General features: G+C 52.9%; 2 protein-coding genes across 5 annotated transcripts in view; one reads left to right on the forward strand and one right to left on the reverse strand.

Annotated features, from left to right (window-relative positions):
- The window catches only part of CACNA2D4 (calcium voltage-gated channel auxiliary subunit alpha2delta 4), a gene marked incomplete at its 5' end in the record, with an annotated part of 99,668 nt that overhangs the window by 7,010 nt on the left and 64,905 nt on the right, over positions 1 to 27,753 (reverse strand). For all 3 annotated transcript variants that reach the window (XM_084766093.1, XM_084766092.1, XM_084766091.1), the window contains 3 exons: positions 4,166 to 4,228; positions 4,395 to 4,439; positions 5,528 to 5,589. In XM_084766093.1, the coding sequence (XP_084622219.1) occupies positions 4,166 to 4,228; positions 4,395 to 4,439; positions 5,528 to 5,589 (170 nt within the window). The remainder of the gene's footprint in view (positions 1 to 4,165; positions 4,229 to 4,394; positions 4,440 to 5,527; positions 5,590 to 27,753) is intronic.
- LRTM2 (leucine rich repeats and transmembrane domains 2) lies at positions 11,581 to 27,580 on the forward strand. Of its 2 annotated transcripts, XM_084766128.1 has the most exons (6): positions 11,581 to 11,619; positions 11,934 to 12,043; positions 18,199 to 18,402; positions 18,950 to 19,082; positions 21,657 to 22,247; positions 25,253 to 27,580. In XM_084766128.1, the coding sequence occupies exons 4-6, from the start codon at positions 19,016 to 19,018 to the stop codon at positions 25,705 to 25,707; spliced, it is 1,113 nt and encodes a 370-aa protein (XP_084622254.1). In that variant the 5' UTR covers positions 11,581 to 11,619; positions 11,934 to 12,043; positions 18,199 to 18,402; positions 18,950 to 19,015; the 3' UTR covers positions 25,708 to 27,580. The 2 variants fall into 2 exon arrangements, with proteins under 2 accessions (XP_084622254.1, XP_084622253.1); XM_084766127.1 differs by lacking the exon at positions 11,581 to 11,619 and having other exon boundaries at positions 11,668 to 12,043.

Here is a 27,753-nt window from a genome sequence, read left to right on the forward strand (position 1 = left end):
GTCAGGACTCTCAAGAGGATGGGCTTGGGGGCCCCGTTTGTTGCATGTGCTTTTTGTTGGAGGTGGTGGGGTGGTGATAGTGATGAGGGTGGAGGTGGGGGGGGTGAGAGGGTGGGGGCGCGAGGTGGTGACGTTAGTGGTGGTGGTATGTGTTTGTTTGTGCTTGTGGTGGTGATGTTGGTGTGATAGTAGTGACAATGATGGTGGGTGGTGGTGGTAATGGTGGTTGTGGTGATGCTGGTGGTAGTGTGTGATGCCAAAGGTAGTTTTTTTTGGCAAGTTCTGCCGTAGTCTTCACTCATACTGGACTCTTCAGCCAAGGAAGGTAGGAGGCCTGGCATTGCCCTCCATGTCCTCTCCCTCCTTTGCAGTGTGTGTGTGTGTGTGTGTGTGTGTGTGTGTGTGTGTGTGTGTGAAAACCCTGAAATTTATGCTCTTTAAGACAGGGAAGCAGGGTGCAGACCAGGGAAGGCAGACCTAAATTCCTGTAAGCCCATCCACTCTCTCCCTTAAGGTAGACTTATTGTTCAAACACCCAGCACATCTTGGACACTGGAAAATACCTCTGCTTCTGCAAACAAAACGCCATGTCCTAGAACATGGAACTTTTCAGCAAGAAATATCCACTTTCCTTTCTTTAGTAAAGGAACTTGAATGCAACAATGGTAGCAATGTGGTCTACAAAAAGACTACACTTCCCAGAAACCCATGTACTGAAGGCTGGCCAATGAAATGGTGCAAAGTCTAGATGAGGCCTTCTGGGAATCTACTTAAAATAAGAGGATGTGTATTAGGGGCACCCAAACTCCACTGTTGCCCTCCTGTTGGGGAAGTAGACTAGGAGAGCTCCCCCCAGCTCTGATGCCATCTTGAAGATGGATACCTGCTGCCTTCAGGAAACCATATGATAGGCTGATTTGATCTATGAAATAACCTATGAGTTGCTTAAGCCAATGCAACTGGAGAACACCTGTCCTAACAGATACAGTTCCTGTTAGCTTAGTTCAAATGAAGCCGTGCCTCAGAGGAAGGCTGGACCTGCAAACGGAAGGTTCCAATGTGGATTTTGGGTCCCTACTCACTTCAGGGCCCAGATTTTAACTCATGGCTTGGCTACACCAGGAACAGTGGTGGTGAGGGGCCTTTCAAGACAGCCTCCAGCAGAGATTATCCAGACATAGTACAGCCCACAAGCTGGCACAGCTCCGGAAGACCCAAGGGCCTAGGGTTGTCTGCGTTTGGTTTGGTATGAGTTTGGGACAGAGTCAAGGTCCTATGATGTCTGCCCAGGAGCTGGAGTCCTGGGGCTGGCTTAGGCAGCAAAGAATTTCGATGTGAGTTGATTCCTGCTCTGGGATAGTTTGCCCAGTGCAGGGCTCCCTTGCCTGCTGTGTGGCTACCCGTCATATACCCGTGGATGTGCTCCTATCTGGGTGTTCAAACTGGTCTGAGTCCCAGGCCTGTGGATCTGGTGGCCTCGGGGTCCTAGAGCTAACCCAGGGGCCGGTATTCCTTCTCCTCGGCTTCCAGAGACCTGCAGGACTGGCTGGAATCCTAGGAGACCCGGCCAAGTGCATCAGAGCCAGTGAACTCTTTTGAATAGTGACGGAGTAACTTGCACAGGATATTGAAGGACTCAGGATGGCCACCGGGTGACAGGGACTTGCACCCTACCCATGTCCCCCAGACAAAACTGGTCTGAGCTCAGCAACTATCACCAGATAACAAGATCGTTGCAGAGATGTGTTGCTATCCCATAGCGTCACACAGGCTCTGTTCATGGTTGTTCAGTGTGTGTGTGTGTGTGTGTGTGTGTGTATGTGTGTGTGTGTGTGTGTTGAGGGGGCATGTCTTGGAGCTGACAGAAGCCTCCAGAAGCTAGTTTCATTTATACTCTGCTTAATTTCATAAAGGATTTGGATTGGCTTGTAAGCCTATGCAAAACATAAGATAACACAACACTTGAGGAAATGAAGGCGCATAAGCTAACTACTTAAAATAGAGAATGAAAAATGTATATTACATCGCATATAAATCTCAGAACTAACCGGTTCTGTGATGTCCTGGGGTTACAATTCATGAGCATACCAGTGGGCACGCTCTATGTAGGATGAAGACAAAGCAACCTAACGTGTTATTCAAGGACCCTGGAATCTCCTTCACTGAGGTGACCCCTGCCTTTGCTACTTGTCTCAGATAGACTGGGCTGGGGATCAACAATTGGCAAGGTAGGGTTGAGAGCTCCATCTGGCCTATTGGGGACTTACGTGGGTTCTTGATCAAAGAATGGCCTTTTTGTTTTTTTTTTTCAAATGGTTAGGGAAAAAAAAATCAAAAGGCCATTAATATTTCAAGCTCATCAACATTACATGAGATGTTTCCGTATCCATAACGGATCCTGTTGATCCTGCTCACTCATGTGTCCTCTGTCTCAGCTCTTGTTCACTTGTCATCAGAGACCACCAACTCACAAGGCCGATGCCCGCCAAGTGCTCTCTGTGCCCCCCCAGAGGCACCACTGGCCCATGCTCTGGCATACCCGTGGGCCTGGCTGTAATCTTACCTTGTCTGAGCGAGCCACCTGACTCCCTCTGTTACTCCTCAGGCTCAGGGAAAACTTCAGACCCTTGAGCGGTGGCCAGGACCCATGGCCAGTCATGGGCATGTGGCAATGGGACTAGGGTATGAGGGACTAAGACACTCTGGGGTCCTCAGGTCTCTTCAGCCACAGAGCCAGCTTCTGTTTTCATACAGAATGGACTATCAAGGGCAGGGGGTGAGGGGAAATGAAGGGGCTGGGGGCAGAACCATCACCCAGGTGACAGGACTAACGATCAGCCAGAGTTCTGGGTTATCTGCTTGATAACCCAGGCCATTCCAGTAGGAGAAAACAGCAAAAGCAGCTTTCTTTATTCAGGTCTTGCTGAGTGCTATTTAAGAACTGTCATGCCGGGCATGGTGGCGCACGCCTTTAATCCCAGCACTCAGGAGGCAGAGGCAGGCGGATCTCTGGGTTCAAGGCCAGCCTGGTCTACAAAGTGAGTTCCAGGACAGCCAGGGCTACACAGAGAAACACTGTCTCAAGAAACCAAAAACCAAACCAACCAGTCAAACAAAAAACCAAAACCAAACCAAAAAAGAGTTGTTCCTGGGGTACCAGCTCCCTAGTCCTTTGGTCCCCGTTTCTCTAGCTTCTGTCTGCGCCCGCTCTCCTGATGCTCTAGCTGGGCTCCTGTCACGTTCTGACAACTTCCATAGCCCCATGTGCATGAGGCCACAGTGTAGTTTTGGGGGCAGAGGCTACCTTGGCCAGGACCCTGGTTCGTATCAGTTGATCCTGGCAACTCTGCCAATAGCCTGGCACCTGGGTATTTCAGGAGGGGGAAACTGAGGCACAGACTTTGGAAGCTGCTAGCTGAACTGAACACACATCTTCTGATGATGTTTCTCTTGGAGACTGTGCAGAGCTGCTGGGCTGTGGCCTTGTGTCAAGGCACTGGTTCAGGTGGATACATTCAGGATTTGTTCAAGGCGGAACGGGCTTCTTTTAAAAGTATAATTCCTGGCTAATTTTAGGGTCTGATTTGTGGCTGAGGAGATATAAAATTACCATCGTGGCTTCCTCTTCTGTCTGAGTGGGTGGCTGGAGGGAAGGCAGGCTGCTGTACGAAGCAAGGATGGCAGTCCATGCCCTTGTTAGTCTATTGGTGCCCTGGCCTGAGAGGAGCACAGGGGTGGGGACAGTGCCCTTGGATACCACGATGGTAGGAGGGGGTGGGGGGATGGAGAGGGGAGGGCAAGATGCTGGCAGCAAGAGTCCTTAGGGCTCAAAAGTCCCTCAGGTTGTGTGGGGGAGGGGCAGGACACAGGGTAGAAGTGCAACCTGAGCAGTGGGTCTTCTCTGAGCAGTGTTCTTATTGAGTGGCTCCTCAATAAGTATGGCACATCTCCCCGCCCCTGCCCCGCCCCCCCCCCCCACACACAGTTCAGAGAGGTCAGCTTAGTTATAGGGGGGCAGCAGGGGGGAGGAGCGTTTGAATGGTGCTCCACGGTTGTAATCTTCTCTGTAGATGTAGATCGAGGATACTCCTTGGCTTTTCCCCATGTTTGGTCCAAAGTACGATTGCCCTGGTCTCGACTCAGCCCTAGCCCCTCACTCACTTACCTCTTGGGGTCTCTCTGAGATCAGAACGAAGCCATTGTTATCTATGATGAAGCAGTCCAGATCCTGAGGGAGAGGCCAGGGCAGGAGGTCACAGCCGGGGCCATTGCTGGCCCCCGCCCTCCTGCTCCCTAAAGGGACGCTGAACCCTGCAGCCGGGGTCAGGAAAGGAGGAGTCCGCAGAGAGACATTGACCACTGAGTTTCCACCTGTGCGCTCGGGGAGAACTTACTGTGTCCTCGCAGCTCTCCGGGCATGGCCCCTCCACAGTAGTGCACTGGAAGGAAGAGGGGACACTGTGAATGGTGTGCACCTGCATGCATGTGTGTGCCTACATGTAGTAGCCAAGTGTGAGGTATGTATCTATATGTATACAATGCATACGTGTTACAGGTAGGTTTATGTGTAGTGTGTATGAGGAGTACACATGTGGCATGTCTGTATAGTCTATGTGCAAGTGTATATTTCTATATGTACAGTGTGCTATGGATTTAAAGAGTGTGTTATATGTGGGTGGTCTGTCTGTGGTACGTGTGTCTGTATATATACACCATGTGGTACATTTGTGGAGGGCCTATTGTATATGGCCTGTGGTGGATGCTGTATATAAGGGCATGCCCTGTGTGCCAAGCATGTGTACACATGTGGGTATGTCTCAGATGACAGGGTATTGAGCATCAATCAGGCTGTGCTTTTCTGGGGACACACTTGGGCCACTTGCATGGCAATAGGGCTTTCATCTGCTGAGAGGGTCCTTATTAGTCCCCTTCACCTCTGTGACACTTCCAACATCACTGAGCAGCTCCCTGTGCCCAAGGCAAGGGACCTGGCAGCTTGGAGTGAAGGGGCGGAGAAAGCTCTCTCTCTCTCCCCCCCCCCCCCCCCGTCTCTGTCTCTCTGTCTCTCTGTCTTTCTCTGTCTGTCTGTCTGTCTGTCTGTCTGTCTGTCTGTCTGTCTCTCTCTCTCTCTCTCTCCCTCTCTCTCTCTCTCTCTGTGTGTGTGTGTGTGTGTGTGTGTGTGTGTGTGTGTGTGTGTGTGTAGATGATAGGACAGGGGAAAGTCGTCAGGAGCGTGGGCCTTAGAGGTTGGGAGAAAGCGAAACTGAACCTTACTCTGTAGCAGGCAAGGCTAGGGTAGTGTGAGGGCAACAGTAACGGCTCTGTTCTCCCCTTCACCATGGTCTGATCAGGGACAGCACACTGGAATAAGAGGGGAAGAGGCCCAACATGCAGGCAGGGGTCAGGGAAGGCAGAAGTAGAATGGGGGTGTCTCCTGTGGGACTGATGGGCCAGGCTGTGGGGAAGGTCCTTCCCTATGGATGGTTTGTTGAGCCTTCTACCCTCTTCTGAGTCCCCAGCTGCCTACCTGCTGCATGGCTGCCCAGAACTGGCGCTGGAGATAGTCCGCCTGCATCTGGATGCCCACAGCTGTGGAGCACAGGAAGGGGGAGGGCAAGGCCGATTGAAGTGTGTGGAGACGGAGGAGCCAGTGAGAAAAGAAAAGAATAGAATCCACTTAGAGAGGGCGCTTATTGACAGGGTGAGGGAAAAACCATGGGCAGGTGGGAATTCTGGGGGCCGAGTCACTGGCAAGGGGAGCCGAGGGCCTCCGGGAGCAGGAGTCTGGAGGGAGAAGGGAATCCAGGCCAGTGGATTCTCCCTGTGGGAAAAGCAGTACCAAGAGATGTCCGAGAAAGGTAAGGCTCTAAGGCCAGATAACCATGAGGATGGCTTCCTCTTGGGTTCCTGGGAGCTCGAGGCACAGTCGCTGTGCGGCTTTTCCCCACCTTGACACGGGTGAAAAAAGAAGCTGGTGAAAGCATTGCTTGGGCGAGACCACGGGGCCAAAAGTGGCAAGTTGAGTCTGGAATGAAGGCCTTGTGGGTCTCGGCCCTGGTGTAGCATCCTTTGTAAGCACGGTCCCTGCTAGGCACATGGGAAGAAAGCTGAGCTGCGGAAGTCCAAGCCATAGACCACCCAGGTTTGCAAGGCTGTCTCCTGGAGACCAGGAATGCCATCTGTGCGCAACTGCTTCCCTTTTGATGTCTCCCATCAGAAGAACCATCTGCCTCTTTGATTCCCAAATAGGTCTGGAAAACCCAAGGGGGCACTCACATACTAAGAGAAATCTGGGACAAAGAGCTGCAGGAGAACTTGGGGGCCAAAGGATAGAAAGAAAAGGCAGGCCATGCTGAATAGAAAGTCTCTAAAGTAGGCCAACTTCTTAGTGTCTAGAGTTATATTAAAGACATTCTGGGTGCTTTGGGTGAGTCAGGCAGCTTTACAGGCAAGAGGGTGTTTAATTCTTTCACAGACTGGCACTAGCCTCATTTAGACTCCATGGGCTGAGGGGACAGAAACTGAGGAGAGGTTCCACGGCTCAGCTAAGTTGCCAGCCAGGAAGTAACAAGCCTAGCTTCGGTCTGGGGCCCTGAGCCTGTAAGGCCCAGCTCTGAGATCTCCCCTCTGTGTCTGGGTGGAAGGCCTGGCAGGCAAAATGGCTTGCAGCACGTAGGCAGGCCTCTCACTCACACTGAGCACATGATTGGCGTCTCCATCATATGCCACCTGCCCAGGAAATTCTAGTCACTTGAAACCATTCTGATTCTAGTGCCTGGTGGCTCTTCCATGATGCACGTGTGTCCCATTATGGCACAAGGGTGTAGACCTACATCTTTTTTTAAAAGAAAAGACAGTGGGAATCCAGCCTGGCGTGAGCCTGGGAGGTTTGATGGGGGAAGGAAATTAGTGAACAGTCATGCCAGCAGCTGTGTACACTGGATTTTCCAGGACCACAATCCGGCTCTGGCTCACTTGGGCAATGAGTTGAGATCATCATTGCTGCTAATCTGCATCCCCAGACCTTTTGGTGTTTTTCACATAGAAACCAGGGTTTTGATAACTTGCCCAGGCTAGCCTTGAACTTGTGATGTGTCTGCTTCAACCTCTCGAGTAGCTGTGGTTACAAGCCTGCACCACTGACATTGTTGAGTCTCAGAGGACAGAAGGTGCAAAGGCTGGATTCTAGCCCAGAGCCTCCTGGAGAGCAGCTGACAGTCACTGCGGTTTCTCACGCAGAAGGCAGGCTAGAACTGGGGACCCGCATTTCTCACGGCAACAGGTGATGCTGTGGCAGATCCTGGGAGCCCCTGACTCAAAGCCACCAGGAGTAGATGGGTTTTATAAGATGATGGAGCTGCCCACCTGTAGCCCACCTGTAGCTACCCGTGGCTCCTGGAAACTACGTATGTAGCTTGTGAGGCTGAAGGCCTGAATTTTTAATATTATTTCATCTTCTCGTATAGTTGGCAACTTCCATGTTGGGCAGTGTAGAGCTAATCTGAGTTGGCAGTTGAAAGAAACCAAGGTCTTAGAAGGCCCCTCCTCTCCCTCACAGTGTCCCTCACAGTCTCAGGATTTCTGAGGTGTGTCTGGGGAGCCTCTGTGACAGGGACAGCTGGGCTTGGAGGTTCAGGTGGCTTAAAAGGGTAGGTGGGGGGGAGGGCAGAGAGATCCATGAGAAACAGATATGGCACTCCATCCCGAGTGGGCAAGTGCTCTGTCCCAGCAAGTGCAATGGCCCTTATCTCTCACTTTTTCTTTTGAGGGTATACAGGGGTCCCCATTTTTATGAGGATAATTCTAGGTGTTCATTGCACACAGATTTCCTTCACCTGCAGAAACAGGGCTGAACCCACTTCTGAACACTAACAGCGTGGTGGTGCTGATGCTGAGGACAGTCAGCCTCTTGGGATGGAAGGAAGAAGTTTATTTGACTTCATCCTTGGCTTCAGTGGTCAAAGGGTCCCAGGCTATTTCTCTACTCTCTCTCCTTCTGTGGCTCAGTGTGGGTCCCATGGAATCATGCAATTTCCAAGCTGGAGGAGGCATCATGGCTCTAATATGTAAGGTCTGGAGAAGGTAGGCTTTGGTTCTGCCTCAGTGAAGGCCAGGTTTCAGTGCTCCCGGGGGGAGTGGGGGGAAGTGGGTGCTGGGGGAAGGGCAGGCTAGTGGTGGTTCCGCCATCAGCTCCTACGAGGCCAGCTGTCTCTCTATTGCAGAATTTGGTATATTCCAGTAGCTCCCTGAGCCACTATGTCACTGTGAGCTACCACAGCATTTCCACATGTTCCGAAGCCGACCCCACTCTCTGCCCAAAGTCTGATCTGGCATTGTCTGTCTTTCAAGGCTCATTCTTTCCATGGCTGTCATTTCTCTTGGCTCACCTGGTCATGACAACTATAGTTCTAGGACTACAGAAGTGAGCATACACACTGCCCATTTCTGCTATGACCGGTGCGGCCAAGCCAACATTGTCTCTCAACATGCCTTTAGGGTCCCAGCTTCCCACTCCGGCCTCTCTACGATCCATATGGCCACAGTGACCTCTCAGAAGGTCAAACCCCCATCTCTTCTTTACTTGACTCTCATCCCACATTTCCATTTAGAGCAAAATTTAGATGCTTGCAAACCCATGAGGCAGCCTCATTGGTGTCTTTGTTTTTAGCTTGAATCACTTGTCTTTCTCAAACATGGTCAGCTCATCCTATTCCAGGACATGGCTTCAGCTGTCTCCTTCTGGGATGCTCTTACCCCAGAACTCTACATGGCTGGTTGATAGACTCAGATCTCAGCTCTTTATGAAACCAACTCAGACTTCACCACCTGGCAGAGACTTCCTTGACTTTCCCAGATAAAGCAGCCTTCTCCACCATTATTTGCTCTCTTCTCTCTCTCTCTCTCTTCTCTCTCTCTCTCTCTCTCTCTCTCTCTCTCTCTCTCTCTCTCTCTCTCTCTCTCTCTCTCTCTCTCACACACACACACACATGCTGCTTTATTTTCTCAGCGACACGATTTGTTTATCCAATTGATGTCTCACCCCATGGAGCAGGGTCACAGAGAGCAGACCGAGCTTTGATTCTTAGGTCTAGAGCCACACTGTCACATAACAGGGTTCAATAAGTGTTTCTTGGGCTACGTAAATAAATGTGTAAGCACTGGACTGAGAGGCAAGCTCATGGGCGACCTCACTTTCCTGACTGGTAGGGTTCAGACCTTCCCAGACTCCTCCTCCCTGTGCAGCCCCACTTCATCACTTGCACTGACCTGCCACCTTAGCGATTTGTCTGTGTGCCCCAAGCCCCTTAGCAACTCACTGGGAAATGAGGGATTTAAGGAAGCAACAAAACAGACCTTCTTTCTGATAAAAAAAGGGCATGACGCTGATACAGAAGCAGGAAGACAGCAAGGGGCACAGGGCATCTTCAGTCATGGATCTGCCCTGTCAGAGGCTCATACGCCAAGGCTTTAGTCCTGTCACAGCACATTTGACAGAGCTCAGCCTTCAGGCCCAGTATCTCTGTTGTGCTGTGGTGGTGGACTCTAGGGATAGGAGGCTCTTGGCAGATTCACTAGAGTGCCTTGAGACAGCGATCTCCCTGAGTCACCTCCTGCTACCTGTTGTGCGGCTGCATCTGCCCAGAATTTTGGATGGGGAGAAACATGCAAAGAGGCAAGGGTAGGAAGCCTTGCTACGTGGTTTCCCTGGGAGAGTTAGGAGAGATTCCCTTATGGTTGGGTCAGATTGGTCCCCATCTTAGGCTCTGACCTTAGCTCATGAGAGACTTGCCATAGATGGAGGATAAATCTTAGATATCTTTCCATCTGCCATAGCTTACCTGGGTCCTTCCACCCACCCCCAGGCTACCTCCTGCCTTTCCATCCTGCAATCCCTCCTCAGGCCACTTTGTGTCTTCTTCCAAGACACCAGTGTTTTAATAGCCTTTCAGCTGGGCTCTTAGCCTCCCAGAGCACCTCAGTAAGACCACAGACAGCTGGCGCCTCAACAGGATGTACATGTTCTACCATGCTGCTTTGTCATCAGGGATGGCAAAACAAAGGGGGCACATGCACTCATGTGCATATGCACGCACACACGCACACACATACACACATACACACATACACACACACACTCCCTCTGAGGCACCAACTTTTCCCTGCTGGCTTCTGCACCTGTGTTAATCCTTCTTGGCCTGTGACTAGCTGCAGGAGACTGTGTGGGAGGCACCTGACTTCTGCAGCTGCTAGCTGTGGGCCTGGCAGGTACTTCCTGAGAACCCGCGTCATAGGATTCCAGGGCTGGAGGCAACAGCAGAGCGCAACCTACTTGATTATTTATAAGGCAAGGACTCAGCAAGACTACCTGAGAAGCGAAAGTGTAGACTTAACCAACAGGAAGGCCTAGAGCTGTGTGTGTGTGTGGGGGGGGGGGATGTGTGTGTAGGGAGAAGCTAAGGCAAGTTACCCCTAAACAGCTTCCAATACAGGACAAAAAGCTACCCGCACAGAGTTCTCTGTGATCAGAACCATCAAGTGGCTCAGAGCAAATGTCCCTTCAGAAAGGATGTTGGTATAAATTTTATTTATTTGTGTATGACTGTGTGTGTGCATCCCAAGACAACCTGTGGGAGAGTCTCTTATCTCCTTCTGCCATGCGGCTCCTGGGGACCAACCTCAGGCCACGAGGCTTGATCGCAAGTGCGGTTACCTCCCAGCAGAGCCTGGAGCTGAGGTTTTAAGGTCGGGCTTGATGACCATGGGCAGAGATCACCATGCACCTGTTTTCCTGAGATAGGAGGTGGGTGTGTGTTAGGGTAGTGGCAGGTTGCCTTTTTGGAGGGGCGCAGGGGACTTCAGAGAAGATTCTCTCTGCTCTGTCGGATAGCAGTCCTGAATCAAGGGGCCCCTAGGCCTCGGCCACAGCCCTGAACATAACCTAGAGGAAGGACACTGGGACACACACTCCTGCTGTGTTACCTACAAGCTAGACCTTCCACTGGACAGGCAGGTTGTAAAGGAACGAGGGAATTTCACGATGCAGGCTGAGAAGGCCAGCTCTCTTCCTGCTTAGCCTCTGCCCCAGTTCAGCTTTGGGCGGAACAGTGTCCATCCCGTGAACGTTGTTTTGTTAGACTTGCTTTGTCTTGATTCGGAGAGAATCCTTTGCATCCTTGGATGCAGCTTTCTCCTTCAGTATCTGACCCATCCTTTAGACTAGCAAGGAGCCAGCTCCTTCAGGGTTCCCTGTGGGCATCGAGGCACATGGTCTCTGTGCTTGTTGGGCATCAGGTGGCAGCTGCCTGCTCTGACACTCCACTCGCCTTAAGAGTCCTGGCCAAGTGGGTCACAATTAGAGACTCAGTCCCCTGTCTAAAGGGCCCTCTGTTTCTTGGCATCTGAGTACCCCAGCTCTCGCCTTGCAAGACAACCCATTCTTTAAGGAGCTGGCTTTTTCCTTCTCATAGCTGGGCTCTGACACGGGAGACAGACCTAGTGTTCCAGCAAGTCTGAGATCCAAGTCAGTCTATGGAGCTGTGGTCTGGGTCCCTTACCCCTTGGAAGGCCCTGCCTACCGAACAGACAGACAGAGGTGGCCGCTCGCAGGAGTGCCTGCAGGTGAGAGGAGGCGCGGTTACCTCTGGCCTCGGGCAACGTTGATTCACCCACAACGCCCTCCTGCTGCCACAAAGCTTCAGAGGCCGGTGCGCGCGCCCGCCATCGCAGATGCGCCCCAGCTGTCACTCCGCTGCGCGCTCTCCTCCCTCGGCTCGCTCGCTGTTGAGCACGCGCGCGCGCGCTGCTCCCTCTGCCTCTCCCCCTCTTCGGTTTGTCTGCCTCCCGCCCTCCCTCTTTCGCTTCAGTTTGTCGCTGACCCCGCAGCCCCCTCCCCGGTAGCGGCAGCTCAGCTTGCCGGTCCGCCTCTTTCACAGGCGCTGGCCAGGCTCCCGCTGCCCTGAACGACCCGACATCCCCGCCTTCTCCTTGCCAAGCTGCCCATGTCCGGCTAACTGGTCTGAGCATCAGGTCCCAGTGCAAAAAGGTGAGTTGAGAACGGCTTCTGGGAGAGAATTGGGTTGGCGCAAAAGGAGGGGTGGCTCGGGTATGGGAACTAGGGACCACCTGGCAGGATTTTCTTCCCAGGGCTGTTGCTGTGGTGGGTTGTGGGGGAACCACTTAGGACCAGACACTTGGGTAACCCCAAGATACAGAGCGTTAGGAACTCTGACCCCTTAGTGCTGGGGACTTAGCTGTATATTCTGCTAAGGAGCGGATAGGGAGGAGGGGACAGAGAGGAGAGCAGCGCTGGTGCCACATGATGGCCCTGGGTAGCATAGAAATGTCCCCGCAGCGGGAGGAGCGGCAGCCAGGGAAGGGGGAGACAGCTTAGGTGTCTGGCATTCAGAGAGGCTTGGAGTAGGGGTGGAGAGTGGAGGACCCACTGAGTGAGGCGAGGGTTGAACCTTTCTTTATACCAGTTGCTCTGTCTGGGCGGTCTGGCCTTAGGGAGCTGTCCTTGGACAAGGGTGCAAAGGAGCCCTTCCTAGTTGGAACAGTCTTTGCAGTCTTGAGGGTGCCTCCCTGGTGGGGGTGTGGCTGGGAGTGAAGGAGGGGTGACTGGTAGTTCGTTTCTTACAAACCCAGGCCCTGATTTTAGGACACTGGATGGCCAGACAAGCCAGGAACCTGAGATGCTTAGGTGACCCAACCACCGCTGCATAATGGCCTCTGCAGCAGGTGGGGCGGGTGCTTTAGGAGCACTGGGCACTCAGTATAGGGGGCAGTGTACAGCCAGGTCACATTCACCTGGCTGCCTGGTTCTCACGGGCATGGAGGCCTGACTCGAAGCAGGACATTGGTTTTCAGGAGCCCCAGGCCCATTTCATAACGCTGGATTCTGCCCAGGAATCTGCAGTTCAAATTCCTGTATGGCCGGCAGGTCCGGGGCTGGGCTCTGATTGGTTGCTCTGCCTCCCACCCCCAGCTGTCTGCATTCCAGGGTGGTGGTGGGGATGTTGGCACCAGGCTGCCAGGGTTTGTTGGGCATTGCCTTGTGTGACTCAGATTGACAGGCCCACAGCTTAGATAACTACAGCAGGTGGGGGGAGGGGAAAAAGCCGGCATGTGGCACTGGGCGGGGGAAGTCCAGCTGGTAGGGAAATCCAACATCAGCTCCCAAGCTGCCAAGAAGAGCCCAGCGCTCCCACCCCCACCTTCCCACTGCAGGAGGGCTCTGGTTCTGCCAGAAGAGGGAGATGGGGAAAACCAGGCAGGCAAAGAGGTTCCTTAAGCCCCCTAGCTGTGTTCTTTGAGGTCTGGCTAGAGGATGTGTCTGCGCTCGCTCGGGACAAGCTTGCCCTATTCTCATTTTTCCAAGGGCCGAGACCTGGAGCTGGGGTCTTGCTTTAGCTGGCTGGGTGACGAAGGAGGGGGCTGGAATGGGTGTTTGTATGTACAAGGCTGGGAAGAGGGGGGAGCCAGGATGAGGCTGGGTGATCTTTCTTGGCTCCTGCCCAGGGAGCCAGTTGAATGGTGAGAGCCTTCTGGGTCCTCAGTGGACTCTTTGGCTTCATGGAGTGACCCTGGTGTGTGTTGGGTTTCCTGGTCTGCTTTCCAGGGAGCAGACAGGGAGAACCTGACAAGGAAATGTGGTTCAAGAGGCTGCACATGAGCAGACCGGTGTACCAAGAGGACCTAGAAGGAGGGTGTGTGGCTGTTCTCCCAGCAGAAGAGAGTTAGAAACGGCTTCACTGGGCATGTACATTTAGGGGTGACTGATGGGGCAGATGTAGAGGTATTTTCTAGAAGGGCCTCGTGGCCAGACAGGTGACAGCAGCCCAGGAAAACAGTTCAGTTTCCTGTGTTCTGGGCTACAAGGGATTCCAGGTGCTCAGACCAGATATCCAGACCCCCTGGAAGTCCTCTAAGATGGGACAGGACCACTTCATAGCATTGAGCCTCCCTGAAGAGCTAAGCAGGCAGAGTAGGACTACACAGGCTGTAGGAAGGCAGGGAGTCAGGTGGGAGGGGGTGCAAAGGCCGTGCGTGCGTGCGTGCGTGGTGCAGAAGAGATACCTGGGAGGGTATGCAGGGCAATGGGCCCAGGAGTCAGGAGGGTACCGGGTACCGAGAAGAAGCTCAGAGGAATCCTATAGATCCCAGGCCTGGGGCGAGGTGTTTGTTTGGTTGGTTTATTTTATTTTTTTTTTAAATTTTTTACCTGGGTGACCCACATCATGGGGGAGAGCAGGCCTACATCTGTGGGAGAAATCAGAGGGCAGGTGCACTCTGTCTTCCTAACCTTGATACTCTGCAGCAGAGCAATCCTGCCTGGCTGCTCCAAGCTGGGGGAGGGGGCAGCTGGGGTTCGAGGGGAAACAGCTCCCACGCTCTATCTCTAGTGGGTACAGCAGCCATTGGCTAGTAGGAACAAGTGAAACCTCTGGCTGTCCCCCCCTCCCCCCGCGCCTGCCTCGCCTGCCTGCTGCTCTCACCCTCCACTCCCCAGCTGCCCCACCACATCCCCCAGCTCCCAGCCGGGACGAGAGGGGGTTTCTGGGTTCCTTTCAACCTGTGGGTAGGATGGGGACAGGAGTGGCTGTTTGCTTAGACTGTGATACCGAGTCGCCTTATAAACTGTAAAGTTCTATATGCATGAGGGCTGTATGCCCCTGTGTCTGACTCAGCCTTTACCTGAGAGATAGGGCTGAGGCCAGAACTTCTGAGGGCAACTGAGTCACCAGCTTTGTGGCCAGGAAACAGGCCCAATCTATATACTTCCATTTGCTTAAACTTTTCCGTGCCTCAGTTTCCTTAGGATGTTAATAACTAATAATTAGAGTCTGATAATGACTCTAACCTTATTGAACTGTACGAGCGCCAAGACCACAATGCTGTGTAGCTCTTTGACTGTGGCCGTCAGTGTGTCCCTAGGTAAAGGCTTGGAGAAGGCCCTCATGTTGGTGCCCATGTCTTGCTCTGCCTTAGGAGAGTTTTGTCAAAGTTCTGGGGGAGCCCTGGATATGTTTTTCCTTTATAGCTGCCATTTTCTGTCCCAGCTCCTCTGGCTTACTGTATGCAGCCTATGCTGTCCCCAGTTGCCTGGTCTAAGGGTGGGCCAGTATGGCCTCCTGGGGAGCTGTTTGGTGGCCAGGAATGCTCGTCTATACGTCTCCATCTTGACTATGTCCCCAGATTGCTTAGGATCTTGTAACCTGGTGGATTCTCGCTTAGCCAGTCTAGGTGGGACCTGAGAGTCAGCATTTCTGAAAGGTTCCGGGCTAGCTGATTTTAATAGCCCATTAGAGTCAAACCCACCTATTTCTGGCTTGAGAGAGTCCAAGGTTGGCCACTCCTAGATTATCACACCTATTCTTCAACCCGGAGCCCAAAAGGAATCCAGGGACCCTGTTGGCATTGGGGCTAGGACAAAACACAGGTTAGTTTTGGGAGCAGGTCTTGAACCCAGTGCCCAGGAGCTGCAAGACTGGGGTCGGGGTGGGGCGAGGACGGAGTTTCCCCTCCAGCAGGACCTCCAGCACTATTCTGTCTCCCACTCCCACAGAGTGTTAATTTATTCCAGCAGTTGGCCAATGCCTGCAGCAGCAGCAGCAGCAGCAGCTGTCCTCTGCTTCTCAATGTAGGTCACCCTTTTCCTGAGGAGTCTCCCGCTGTCTCGGGACCAGAAGGGTCTTTTGCTGGGAGGTGTTGTGAGTGGACTTGGGGGCAGAAAGGCTAGGGAGTGCCCCTCTCTCACACCTCCTTGAGGAACAGGAAGGCACTGACATCAGAGGAGGCAGGGCAGCTCCCTGGAGAGAGCTGGGAGGGGATTCTCCAGAGAATCCCAGCCACCAGAGTCCTACCTGCCACCTTGCCACCTCAGTAGACAACACCCTGGCCTGCACTGTTTGCTCTTAGCTCCTGGCATCATAGGCAGGGTGAGACTGATTGGACAAAGTAGGAGGAAGAGCCTCCTTTGAGTCCTGGGTGGAGGTTAACCTGAATGACGCTTCTCCCCAGCCTGTCCCCCTGTGGAAGGGCACAGGCATGGGAGCAGATGCTGAGCTGGGCCTTCAGTGCTCCCTGGACCTGGCCTTGTGGCTGCATCGTGGGGGGGGTTCTCAGTAGCTCTTCCTTCTAGGCTGGAAGTGCCCCTGTGCCTCCTCCCTGCTGGGGGCTATGCTGCAGTTGTGAGGCACCCTCTGCTGCCTGAGTGATGGCATCTAAGAAGTTCTGGAATGCCGCCAGCGAGCATGTGTATGGTGTGGGTGTGCATACATGTGCCTGTGTATCCCCAGTACACGCCTAGCTGCACGGATCTGGTACTTGTGTGTGGGAGTCTGTGTGTGCAAGCACATGTGTTATTATATGCTTAGTTGCACGTCTCTCTGTACGGGCCCACCTCCTTCTGCTGTGTACAGTGCCTCAAGGTTGTGTCTGAGAGTTCTGTGCACACACACATATTTCCCGACAAGGGCCCCTGCAGGCTGACAGTCATCAGGAAGTGGGTAAATAGCCTGACTCAGAAGCCTGCGACCCATCCTGACCTACCACGTAACCTCGGCAAGCTGCTTAGTATATCTGTGCATTCTGGGTGGCTATAACCGGCTTGGTATTTAACAGGGGCTGTGACCTGTGGTGTGCCTGACATTTTGAAGGTCAGGGGTGGGTGTGGGGTTGCATAGCGAGCGGGAGACTGCTGTCTGAAACGGCAGGTCTGTTTGGGCATTGCATGTGAGGGGCAGAGATACATTGAATAAGAATACAGTGAGCATGCCATGGAGTGTGACCAGGCACAGCCTGCAGCAGGCTCAGACACCTGTGAGACTGACCTCTCTTGAAGCCCATGGTAGGCTCAAGGCCAGCTGGGAGCCTTTGCCTATATTCCTTATGTGATGTGTATGCCACACGCGACAACTCTGTTTCTACCCACCGAGTGTCAGATTATCACATTTAGGGGGGAAGAGCTGGGGGCAGCGTTTAAGCGGTGCGTTAGAAGGAGATGGAGGACATGGATTTGAACCCAGACATCCTTCGCCTGTGACTCTGAGCCAGGATAGTACCAGGAGAGCCGAAGCCAAGCCACTGTAACCACTAAGTGCTGAGGTCCACGCGCACGGCAGCAAGGGCCAGACTTCCGACCTTAGCCTGCAGCCGTGTGGAGTTACAGCACAGCTCAGTTATGGCGTGCAACCGCTGCTGGCCCCTTCACAAGCTGTTGCCTCCTAGCTGGGAAGTGGAGAGGTAAAGTCAGGGCTGGCAGATGGGCACTGCGTTCCTGAGCAAGCTGCCCCTGCTGGGAGCAGAACACAGCACCTGAGGGTTGCATAGGTCACAGCAGTACAGGCCACCTGGGCGGCTTCCTGAAGATCCCTAGGGTGGCATAGAGTGCAGATAGAGAATAGAAAATGGGGCTAGGCATTGTGGCGCACGCCTTTAATCCCAGCACTTGGGAGGCAGAGGCAGGGGAATCACTGTGAATTTAAGGCCAGCCTGGTCTACATAACGAGTTCCCATCCAGCTTCCGTTCAAACAACAAACAACAAAACAACAAAACAGCAGCTAAATGGGGCTGGGATGGGGAGAACGCAATGGGAGCGGTTCCCCAAACACCTGAGGGAAACCTGAGCCAGGCTGCTGGGCTTCTAGACGCTAGACGGACTGCCCAAGCATCTGGCAGCTCCACTGGCCTCCTCAGCAGCAGCCCTGCTCTGCCCTTGGCTGGGAGCTCTAGGACTAAACAGACCCATGAGGGCTGCAACTGAAGCTACAGAGGGGCCCCTGAAGAAGGCTAACTTGCAGCTATCCTGGGAAGAGTGGTCCCAGGGAACAGTGCCCTTTGGGCACTAAAAGGGAGCAGGGGTATAATACAGTCTCGCCTGTCTGATCCCATCCTGGCTCCCACTGCCCCTAGTGCCTTGTAGTAGTGTTAGCTTCCCCTCTGATGGAGCTGGCAGGGTGCAGACTCCAGCTTCCTGTCTCAAAGCTCTTAAGCACTCTTAGTAGGGTGCTAAGGAGGCCTGGAGCTCCTTTAGGAGACACTGGGTTGCGGCAGGCCCTAAAAAGGGCAAGTAGCCCACCTGGCCCCTGGAAGAGTCACCTGCTGCCTACAGTTGGCCTACTTCTAATCCTCTGCCACTAACCCTCTGCTATTAACTCTTTGCCACTAACCCTCTGCCATTTCTCCTTCTCTTCTAGGTCTGCTGGGCCAGCGGCTGAAGGGCAGGAACACCCAGGCTGCAGAAGTTATAGATTGGCTAGCTGGCAGAAGACCAAGCGTCGTTGAGTCACCTCAAGGCGACATTGGGATCGGGAGCCAGAGGGCCGTGCAGCCACTTACACCCTACCTGTCAGCAGGCGCTACGAAGGGAAGGGCCTGGCCTCTGCATCCCCACAGCTATGGTAAGCTGGGGGCAGGGGGACGAGACTAGTGCATCCGGGCAGAGAAGAGAGGCTCAGGTGGGAGCAGGGGCTTCCTTTATTTATCTAGGAGAGATGGGCCTTGATTTTCCCATCAGGGACGTGGTACGGCTGGGTGGAGGGAGGCACATTGCAATGGAATCATTTTTAAAGCTGCTTCCCCCGCCCCTGCCCCCACCTCAGAGTGTAGAGAGGCCTCAGGGGAGTAAGGGAAGAATGGGGGGGGGCGGGGACAGAGAAAGGCCTGATCTGGAGTTCAGCTGACACTTCTTGTGCCCTTCAGCCCACGCCCCAGGAGATAACCATTTTGCTTGCTATTTGCTTGATCATCCTGACCCCGGCCCTTCAGAGCATCATAGTGAGAACAACAGGAGAGAGAAGGAAGAATATAAAGAGACACCTGGGCCTTGTCCTTAACCCCTGGGCTGGAACAGGCTCCAAATGTCTTGCACCACCACCCAGCGCTCTCTCTCTCTCTTTCTCTCTCTCTCTCTCTCTCTCTCTCTCTCTCTCTCTCTCTCTCTCACAGGACTGACAAGTGCTGCATGCCAAGGCTCTCTCTCTCTCCAGAGCTGCAGAGTGTGTGGCTTTCACCATGCTTGCACCAGGCAGTGGCCCAGAGCAGAGGAGCAAGCTTGTCCTGCAGTGGAGGCAGGTCTCCTGTGAGTATGAGCCCAGCATGGGGGTGAGGTGTGTATCTGGCAGGGTGACAGCTTAGTGTCTGGCCTCCCTGGATCTCAGGGCTTTGCCTCGGGGAGGCCCAGACTCAAGCCTTGCTAAGTAAAGGCAGTTCATGCAGAGCACTTTACTGAGGCTGGGAGAAGGAGGCTGGACAGCTGGTTTTGCCCCCTGTTTCTCATGCCTTGGCAGTCGTGACCCAAGAGTTCTGTTGGAGAGGCCTCCAGCGTCACTACGTTTAGCTGGGATGTGCAGTGTGTGCAGCGTGTGCTCCGCAGGGGCAGACATCGGCCCCACGAGGGTCGCAGTCCCAGCCAGTCTTGGCTGTAAGGGAAGCTGCCTTCCCACTTGGCCTCAGCCATCTTGTCTGCTGGACGAACCCAGAAGCCTCAGCCGAATCTGTATGCCGCAGCCTTCCCAGCTCTGAAGAGGCACTAGTGAGCTCTTGGGGTGCAGCAGTGGAAGAAGGGGGTCACAGGGACTGGAGCCATTCCTCCCTCTACACCCAGCACTCTAACATAGCACACTTAGGTATGCTACCTCGCACCGCGGTAACAAGGAAAGCACCTTGTCGATGAAAATTCTCTTCAAAGGGATAAGGTCAGCCATGGCTGGTTTGCCCATGGGCACGCAGTAAGAAGTGAGAAATGGCCCAAAGGGACATTGCTCTGCCTGACCTCCCCTGGCCTTCGGTCCAGTTGCCTTAGCTGGGAGCTGCCTGAATTATTCACCAGGTGAACAGCTGATCCAGGGGCTCAGATCCCTTTCATCCTGGGATCATGCCGACACCTTTCAGCACAGGATTATGTTTTCTTGTCACTAGAGCTTTGTTGCAACTCTGAATTTGGTGGACGGGGATGGGGGGGGAGTTGTTTTCTCCCTATCCAGATGTCATTTCTTCACCAGAAAGAGCAAGGAGTGTGGCTCTTGTTGATGATTGTCCTTCTCCAGGGCTCCGTTCCTCCCCTCCCCTCCCCTCCCCTCCCCTCCCCTCCCCTCCCCTTTCCTCCCTTCCCCTCCCCTTTCCTCCCCTCTTCTCTCCTCTCCTTTCCTTTCTTCCCTTCCCTCCCATCTTCTTTCCTCTCTGGTTTCTTTCAATTCTTTCTCTTTCTCTTCCTCCTTCCATGCCCCTTCCATCCCTTCCCTGATTTTCTTTAGATAGTTGTTATGTATCCTAGGTTAGCCCCACATGTGCAATCCTCTGCCTCTGCCTCCTAAGAGCTGAGTACAGATGTATGCACACATGTGGCTTCTTCTTGAAAGTAAAACATAAAGAGCATTGCTGCTCAGATGGTGTGGTATGGTGTGGTGTGTGGTGTGTGGTGTGGTGTGTGTGTGTGTGTGTGTGTTTATGGGACAGGCTGACCCTGTAGATGGGCTCAGAGAGGTGGGAGGTCATTTCAGGTGGCCTTCTGAAGAGGTGTCCAGGTGACTGAGTAGTAAAGTTGTGTCCATTTCCTACCAAGAACAAAGTAGCTCAGGTGTCAGCCTCATAGCGTGTCCTCTACTGTCACTAATCCCACAAGAAAGGGCAGAGAGAGTGTCATCTTGTCTCCTCAAACTCTGCCCTCTGGGACTTTAGATGACCAGACACCCACCAGACAGACTGGAGACTGTCTCATCTAGGTGCCCTGGTTGGATTGGAAGCTGGCCATCCAAGTCAGGCCAGCTGGCCTTGACTGGCTTTGAACCTCATCAGTTCTCCATCGGGGGCTTTTCTCAGGACTCTGGGTTGATGCAATGGAGACAGAACTGTGTTAGCTTATTCTCCCAGGATCCCAGGAAGGTGGGTGGGGTTGACTACAGGGTCACCATCAGAAAGGGCTGCTTTCTGGGGCTCACTTCCAGCAGCTGTCTCCAGGCTGGACCCATGTACCCTACTCAGAAGGATCTCAGTCCAAATCAGGACATGGCAAGAATCCTGTTACTTGGTCCACCCAGAAATGGTACCTTGCACACTAAGATTAGAAGTACAGGGTGGGCCTTGCAGCTTCAGAGGCCAAGTGCAGATGGAGCCAGCTGTGTGATTTACCCTGTTACTACCACGGTGCTCTGATGCAGGTCCCAGCTGGGACTGGCTCCCACCTTAGACATAGCATTTAAGATATTGTAGGGTAAACTATGCCCCCCCCCTTTCAAACGCACAGCACATCTCAGCTGTGATGTGGCTTCAGGTGGGGTTGGGATTTCCATGAGAAAGACCCAGCCTTGTGGTCACTGGCTTTGAAGAGTATCCCTAGTATTATAAAAATCTTACAATCATAAACATTTGGAGCATTAGGGCATCTTAGTTCCGAGACATTTAGCAGCGGAGGCTCTGAGCAGGAACTGAGGTCCTGCGTGGTTTATCCTCTAGGCACTCCACTGACAGAAGTGACTTTTTGGTCACAGTGTGATGATGTTTCAGGTCCCCAAGCACCTTCCTGTGTGGGTGTGCCTGACTGTAGCTTGTGCCCAAGGAGACGAGGCCAAGAAGGCATGCGTGTGTGAGCTGGGAAGGGGGAAACTAAGGCAGGAAAATCCAAGCTTGTTTCTCTCTCCTCCTGACTCCTCCCTAGGGATAACCTGCTGGATCGCCCTGTGTGCTGTGGAGGTGCTCCCTGCCTGCCCTTTCTCCTGCACCTGTGACAGTCGCAGCTTGGAGGTGGACTGCAGTGGCCTGGGCCTCACCACTGTGCCCCCGGATGTGCCCGCTGCCACCCAAAGCCTTTTGCTCCTGAACAATAAACTGAGTGCCCTGCCAAGCTGGGCATTCGCCAACCTGTCCAACCTGCAGCGGCTGGATCTGTCCAACAACTTCCTGGACCAGCTACCCAGGTCCGTTTTTGAGGACCTGGTCAATCTGACGGAGCTGCAGCTGAGGAACAACAGCATCAGGACCCTGGACAGGGACCTGCTCCAGCATGCCCCACTGCTTCGCCACCTGGATTTGTCCATCAATGGCTTGGCTCAGCTGCCCCAAGGGATATTTGATGGGCTCCTGGCTCTGAGATCCCTGTCCCTTCGCTCCAATCGTCTACAGAGCCTGGACCGGCTGACGTTTGAGCCCCTGGCAAGCCTGCAACTGCTTCAGGTGGGGGACAACCCGTGGGAGTGTGACTGCAACCTGCGGGAGTTCAAACACTGGCTGGAGTGGTTCTCCTACAGAGGTAAGCCCTACCACGTCACAGAATAGGGGGAGCTGGGATGAGGTCAGGGAAAAGACGAGCTTTGTCCCTCTCCTTAAAGATCGCCGCTTCCTTGCGGTCATCGGAGGCCAGGAGCCGCTCACCTCTGTTCATTAAGACTCATTAAGGGTATATACTGTACTTCTGCCTCTCTTAGGTTTCATGTGGGCACTTTAAAAACACACGATGCTTTTTCTGTGCTCTCTATCCCACCAGCATGCAGGGCAGGAAGAGGAACAGCCACTCTTCCTAGGAATAATAAGGTCGCCTGCCTCTTACATGAGGGCGAATGTAACTGAAACCTGCAAGCACAACCATTTTCCCTGTGAGGGTGACACTAGTTTCCAGTCCCAAGAAAATTGGATGGAGAACTTCATAAGCAGCCGAATGGCTTTGGTTTTTACTTTCCTCCCTTAGAAGACATCATTTATTCATTTGTTCACATGTGTATGTGTGTGCGTGCATGCCACAGAACGTGTGTGGAAGTCAGCGGACAGCCTCGGGAGCCGTTCCTCTCCTTCTACCAGGCAAGGTTCAGGGATCTAGCCTAGGTCATCAGGCCTGTCAGCAAGTGACATTACCCATGGAGCTGGCTTGATGGCTCTTTTAAAAAATTTTTTTTTAAATTTAATTTTATTTTAGTGTGAGAGTGTCAGAGCCATTGGAACTGGAATTACAGACAGTTGTGAGCTACCATGTGGTGGCTGAGAATTGAACCCAGGTCCTATGGAAGAGCAGACAGTGCTCTTAAACACTGAGCCATCTCTCCATCCCCTTGATGGCTCTTTAGTGTGAGGTCAGAGCCTGACTCTTGGCCCAGGCTTGGAACTCACTATGTATTCCAGGCTGAACCTAACTTCTGCGAGGCAATACCCCTGATTTCTTCCCCAACTTTTAAAAAGTTTTATTTATTTATTTTGTGTGTGTGTGTGTGTGTGTGTGTGTGTGTGTGTGTGTGCCCAAATGTACTAGTGTGCTACATGCATGCAGGGCCTTCGGAGGCCAGAAGAGCGTGTCCCTTGGAACTGGTTGTGAGCAACCCAGTGTGGGTGCTGGGAACTGAACCTGGCTCTTCTACGAGAGCAGCAAAAGTGCTCTTACCTGCGGAGCCATCTCTCTAGCTCCCTCTCTCTTTAACCTGAGAAAGTTCTATAATGAAGAAATGAGTTGGTCAAATCAATGCTTAGCCAGGCTCAGACCTGTAATCCCAGCCCTTGGGAGGTAGAAGCAGGATCAAGGGGTTCAAGGGACAGCCTGGACCACAAGAGACCTTGCCTAAAAGTAAACAAGTGAGCAAATCAGTAAGAAAAGAGGAAAATGGAGTGGAATGGGAGGGCGAATAAATAAGCACAGTGTTTAAAAGTGCCAGATCTTGTTTGAATTTTGGCCCTGCCACCTACTAGCTGTGTGATCTTGAGAAGCTAATTTGCATCTCCGTGGTCTATCTGGAAAGGGGAGAATGGCCAATTGTGAGAATTAAATAGGGCAATGCATACGAGGTATTTTGAAAAGTGCCCAGCATAAAGGAAGTGCTCGGCGGAGCACTGACTCATTTGCTCATTTGCGAGTGCTATTCATAAAATCAAGTGCACACAGTAAGACACAGTCAGTGGCCAGCACAAGGCAGCTACTTGGTGTATGTGGAATTAACAAATCAGTGTTGAAATTCTGAAAATAACAGTGTTTCCCCTCACTCTTACCTTGCTCGATTCCTATCCAGCCACTAACTCAATACTTCCAGGCTGCTCGGATACATCAATTAAAGACATTTCACAAACTGTAAAGTACTTTGAGATGTTATTAGTCACTATGATAATTCTGTTTTTGTAAATGGAGAAATGATTAATGCTGTTGTCTAGTTTCCAGTTTACAAATACCTTTTTGTGCACATTATCTATTTTAATCCCGCAGGCAGCTAATTGAGATAGATATCCTCATTTCGCAGCTAAGAATACTAAGATTCAGACATAATTAAATAAGTTAAATAATCATCAGCTGACAACACAGACAGGATTCAATCTTGGGTCTCTGGTCCAGGAAAATGAGGTCACCCCCTAGCTCTCTGCCATTCTAGCCAAAGGTGGCCACAGTCACATGCTCACCGGTGCTGCCTTAGGATGTATCTTTGCCCTTAAGACAGCGTGCAGGAGCCATTTCCCCAGGTCCTGTCTCCAACCTTCTACTCCTTGGCCCAGATATTTCCGTCAGCATCCTAAGCGTATCCTAGGGTGAGATGGATGTCTGCTATGACACTGGACTTGAGGCATCTAGGCTCAAGGGAGCTAGGCATGATGGCCTCTCCAGTGTCATGAAGGTGGTTTGGTGGTCTGTCTAAACATCCTTATCAGCTCCAGTCTCCTGTGTCCCCAGGGTTTGCTCCCTAGATATCTCTGTGCATTACACCTGACAAACCCAGGAAGATTCCATGCCCGCTTCTCGGTGTTCTCAGGCCATCAGAGCTGTGTGTGGAGGAGTGGATGAGGCAGTGGCTTTGGCTTTCATTCTCTTTGTGAGAAGAGACACAGGCCAAGGTACTGTGTTGACAACAGTGGCAAGGGTTCACAAACATCAGTGAGCTGTCAGGTTTTGGGCAGAGAAGACAGTCTGGGCAGGGACATGGCTCGAAGTACCAAAGCCGTGTCTTGAGTATGCCCCCAAAATGGAACTGCTGTCCTCCTGCAGGTCAGTGTGACCTTGGAGGGACAGGCTTGAATGACATGGATGTGAGATTCTATGTGGAACAAAAGTGATGGTAATGCCCATTTTCGATGGCTTTGGCAGCATAGGTGGCCTCCTCTATGACACACATGGATCACAGCTCTTGGTCCATTGGTGCTACTCCCTACCTCCTCTTACCTAATCAGGACTGACAACATTACCGGCAAGACTGAACCTTTTGGGTCCTCCATTTGCAAGCCTGTGGGGGGAGGGGAGAGCAGCCCAGTTCTAGATACTTGTTCATCTCTTCTTTCTTTCCCTGGATGCAGGAGGGCGCCTGGACCAGCTTGCCTGCACCCTACCCAAGGAGCTAAGGGGGAAGGACATCCGTGCAGTGCCCATGGAGATGTTTAACTACTGTTCCCAGCTGGAGGATGAGAACAACTCTGCTGGGCTGGATGCCCCAGGGCCGCCTTGCACCAAGGCCAGCCCAGAGCCTCCTAAACCCAAGCCTGGCGCTGAACCTGAGCCTGAGCCCAGCACTGCCTGCCCTCAGAAGCAGAGGTACCGGCCCGTGAGTGTGCGGCGAGCCATCGGCACAGTGATCATCGCGGGTGTCGTGTGTGGCATTGTCTGCATTATGATGGTGGTGGCTGCTGCTTACGGCTGCATCTATGCCTCCCTCATGGCCAAGTACCACCGGGAGCTCAAGAAGCGCCAGCCGCTGATGGGGGACCCCGAGGGCGAGCGTGAAGACCAAAAGCAGATATCTTCTGTGGCATGAAAGCTGTCTGTCTGGCCCAGGTAGGACAGCAAGGAGGACTCCGTGGGACTGTTACCAAAAGGGCTGCCCTTCCCCCGGCCACAGGCCCCGGTCTCAGCCTGACACTGGTACCGCCTCCTTCAGCTCCCAGGTCTTCATCTGCCTCAAGTAGGGCAGCCTCCCCAGTCTCTTTCCAAGTTTCCCAGAAGCTTCCTTGGGCCAAAGATCCCCGTGGAAGGCCCTCTCTAGGCCTCTTGTCTTTGGAACACTTGCGCCTTCCTGTAGGCTTCTGGCCACGGGGAAGAAAGAACCTAGCCCAGGGGCACCTCCTGCACTGAGCAACTCCCTCCTGCCCAGGGCTAGCATAGCTGGCGACCCTCCCTACTTCTTGCCCATTCCCACTTCAGTCTGCATTAGGGCCTGGGAGGGAGGGACAGGGGAGCCAAAGGTAGATTTTTGTGACTCCTTTCGAAGCCAGAAAGATACTCTTAAACCCTTGTGGTGTGAAGTTTGTCCAGCTCTCGGCGGCTGGTGTCCAAGTGCAGACACCCCAGCCCTGTGATCTGGGTCCAGCGCTTAGACAAACCAAAGTGACTACAGTGTCCTCCCTGGGTGGTGGATGTCATTATGTCCCTTTATTTTCTGTAGACCTCTCTGTCTGACTACATTGCTCTGGGTTTACTAATTTCATATTTTTTGTTCTAGTGTGGGGTTTTCAGACAGGGTCTTAGTCTATACACTAATTCCCTGTCACGCCTAGGGCATCACTATTACAGTCCCACAGGTCAAAGTCTCTCTCTCTCTCTCTCTCTCTCTCTCTCTCTCTCTCTCTCTCTCTCTCACACACACACACACACACAAGCACACACACACATGCACACACGTGTCAGATGGAAACAGAGGCCATGAGAACTTGGGGCAGAGGCCCGCTGTCCCTTGAGCCTGGAGGCCATAGTCCCTCTTACTTCCTGGCTACAGTCTCTCACATTATCAGGGTTGGGTCCTGGACAGTAGCACAGGAATCCTTTGAGACCCTCTAAAGTGGGCCAAAGTATGCTGCTGGAGGAATTGCCCGTTGCCACGGCAACCCTAGCACCTCTCCTACTAGGTTTACCAGAGATAGCCCTCTGCTTCTCTTGTCTCCTGTGTCATCTGCATCTTTTGTTTATGACCTCAAGGCTGGGTCTAGGCTGTGCTCCACCTTAAGGAAAGCAGATGTCAGGCAGTGAGGCCTTGATGAGGCTGGCTGCCTTCCACAGATCCCCAACAGACTGCAGGAACAGGAACAGGATGGCTACATTCTGTTGGCAGTCCTCAGCAATGGGGCTTTCTTTCCCAGGGGTGCATCAGCTCTGCCTGGCTTCCTGGGAGCATGCAATTGCACTTAGACTATCCAAGCTAAAAGATGCTGCAGTCCTACTTGGGCTGGGCACGTTTTACAGGGTCACTGTCCTCTGTTCTCAACTGTTCCTCTCCTTAGAGACTGGTATTCATCTGCAGGAGATGCCAGGCTGATATCTTGCCCTGAGGAGGGTCTTGGTGGTAGCCAGAAAGAGGCCAGCCTGACACTTAGATACTCCTGTGAGGGCATTGGGGCAGCCTGGCAGCCCTTCTTCTCTGCCACCTCCTCTACTAGCAGGGACATGTACTCGGAGCCTCGGGAGAGCCTTCAAGGTTGTTCTCTGGCTCACAGGATCCTCTGGGTCGGGCCACAGTCTTCCTTCCTTTTTTGGCTGGTGGGCCAATCCCAGAGCCAGGATTTTCTAAGGGCCTGGGGGAGGGAGGGTGTTGTCAGTGGTGATATCTTTAGCCTGAGACAGAAGATTTTTAAAGGCAAAATTATATTTCTGGTTTGTCGTTTCAGAAGACCAATAAAGACTATTTTTCCTATGTATTTCCTTGCTTCATTGAGTGAGAGGGGATGTGGGCATTGGGTGAACGGTGCCCTGTCTCCCCTGCTGTGCCAGGCAGCCAAGCCATTTGTAGAGGGATGTCGCCGCCCCGAAGCAGAGAGCTCTGTATGACAGAAGGGCCCCCTGCCCAGGGTCTGGGACCTCAGGACTGGGA

The sequence above is a fragment of the Acomys minous genome (genome assembly GCF_964271855.1).
Source record: "Acomys minous genome assembly, chromosome: 17".
NCBI lineage: Eukaryota > Metazoa > Chordata > Mammalia > Rodentia > Muridae > Acomys > Acomys minous.

Excerpts from the sequence above, each read along its gene's own strand:
- LRTM2 (XM_084766128.1), top strand. The coding sequence starts at position 19,016 with ATGCTTGCACCAGGCAGTGGCCCAGAGCAGAGGAGCAAGCTTGTCCTG. Across the intron at positions 19,083-21,656 it reads GCAGTGGAGGCAGGTCTCCT|GGATAACCTGCTGGATCGCC; the intron begins GTGAGTATGAGC and ends ACTCCTCCCTAG. Across the intron at positions 22,248-25,252 it reads GGAGTGGTTCTCCTACAGAG|GAGGGCGCCTGGACCAGCTT; the intron begins GTAAGCCCTACC and ends CCCTGGATGCAG.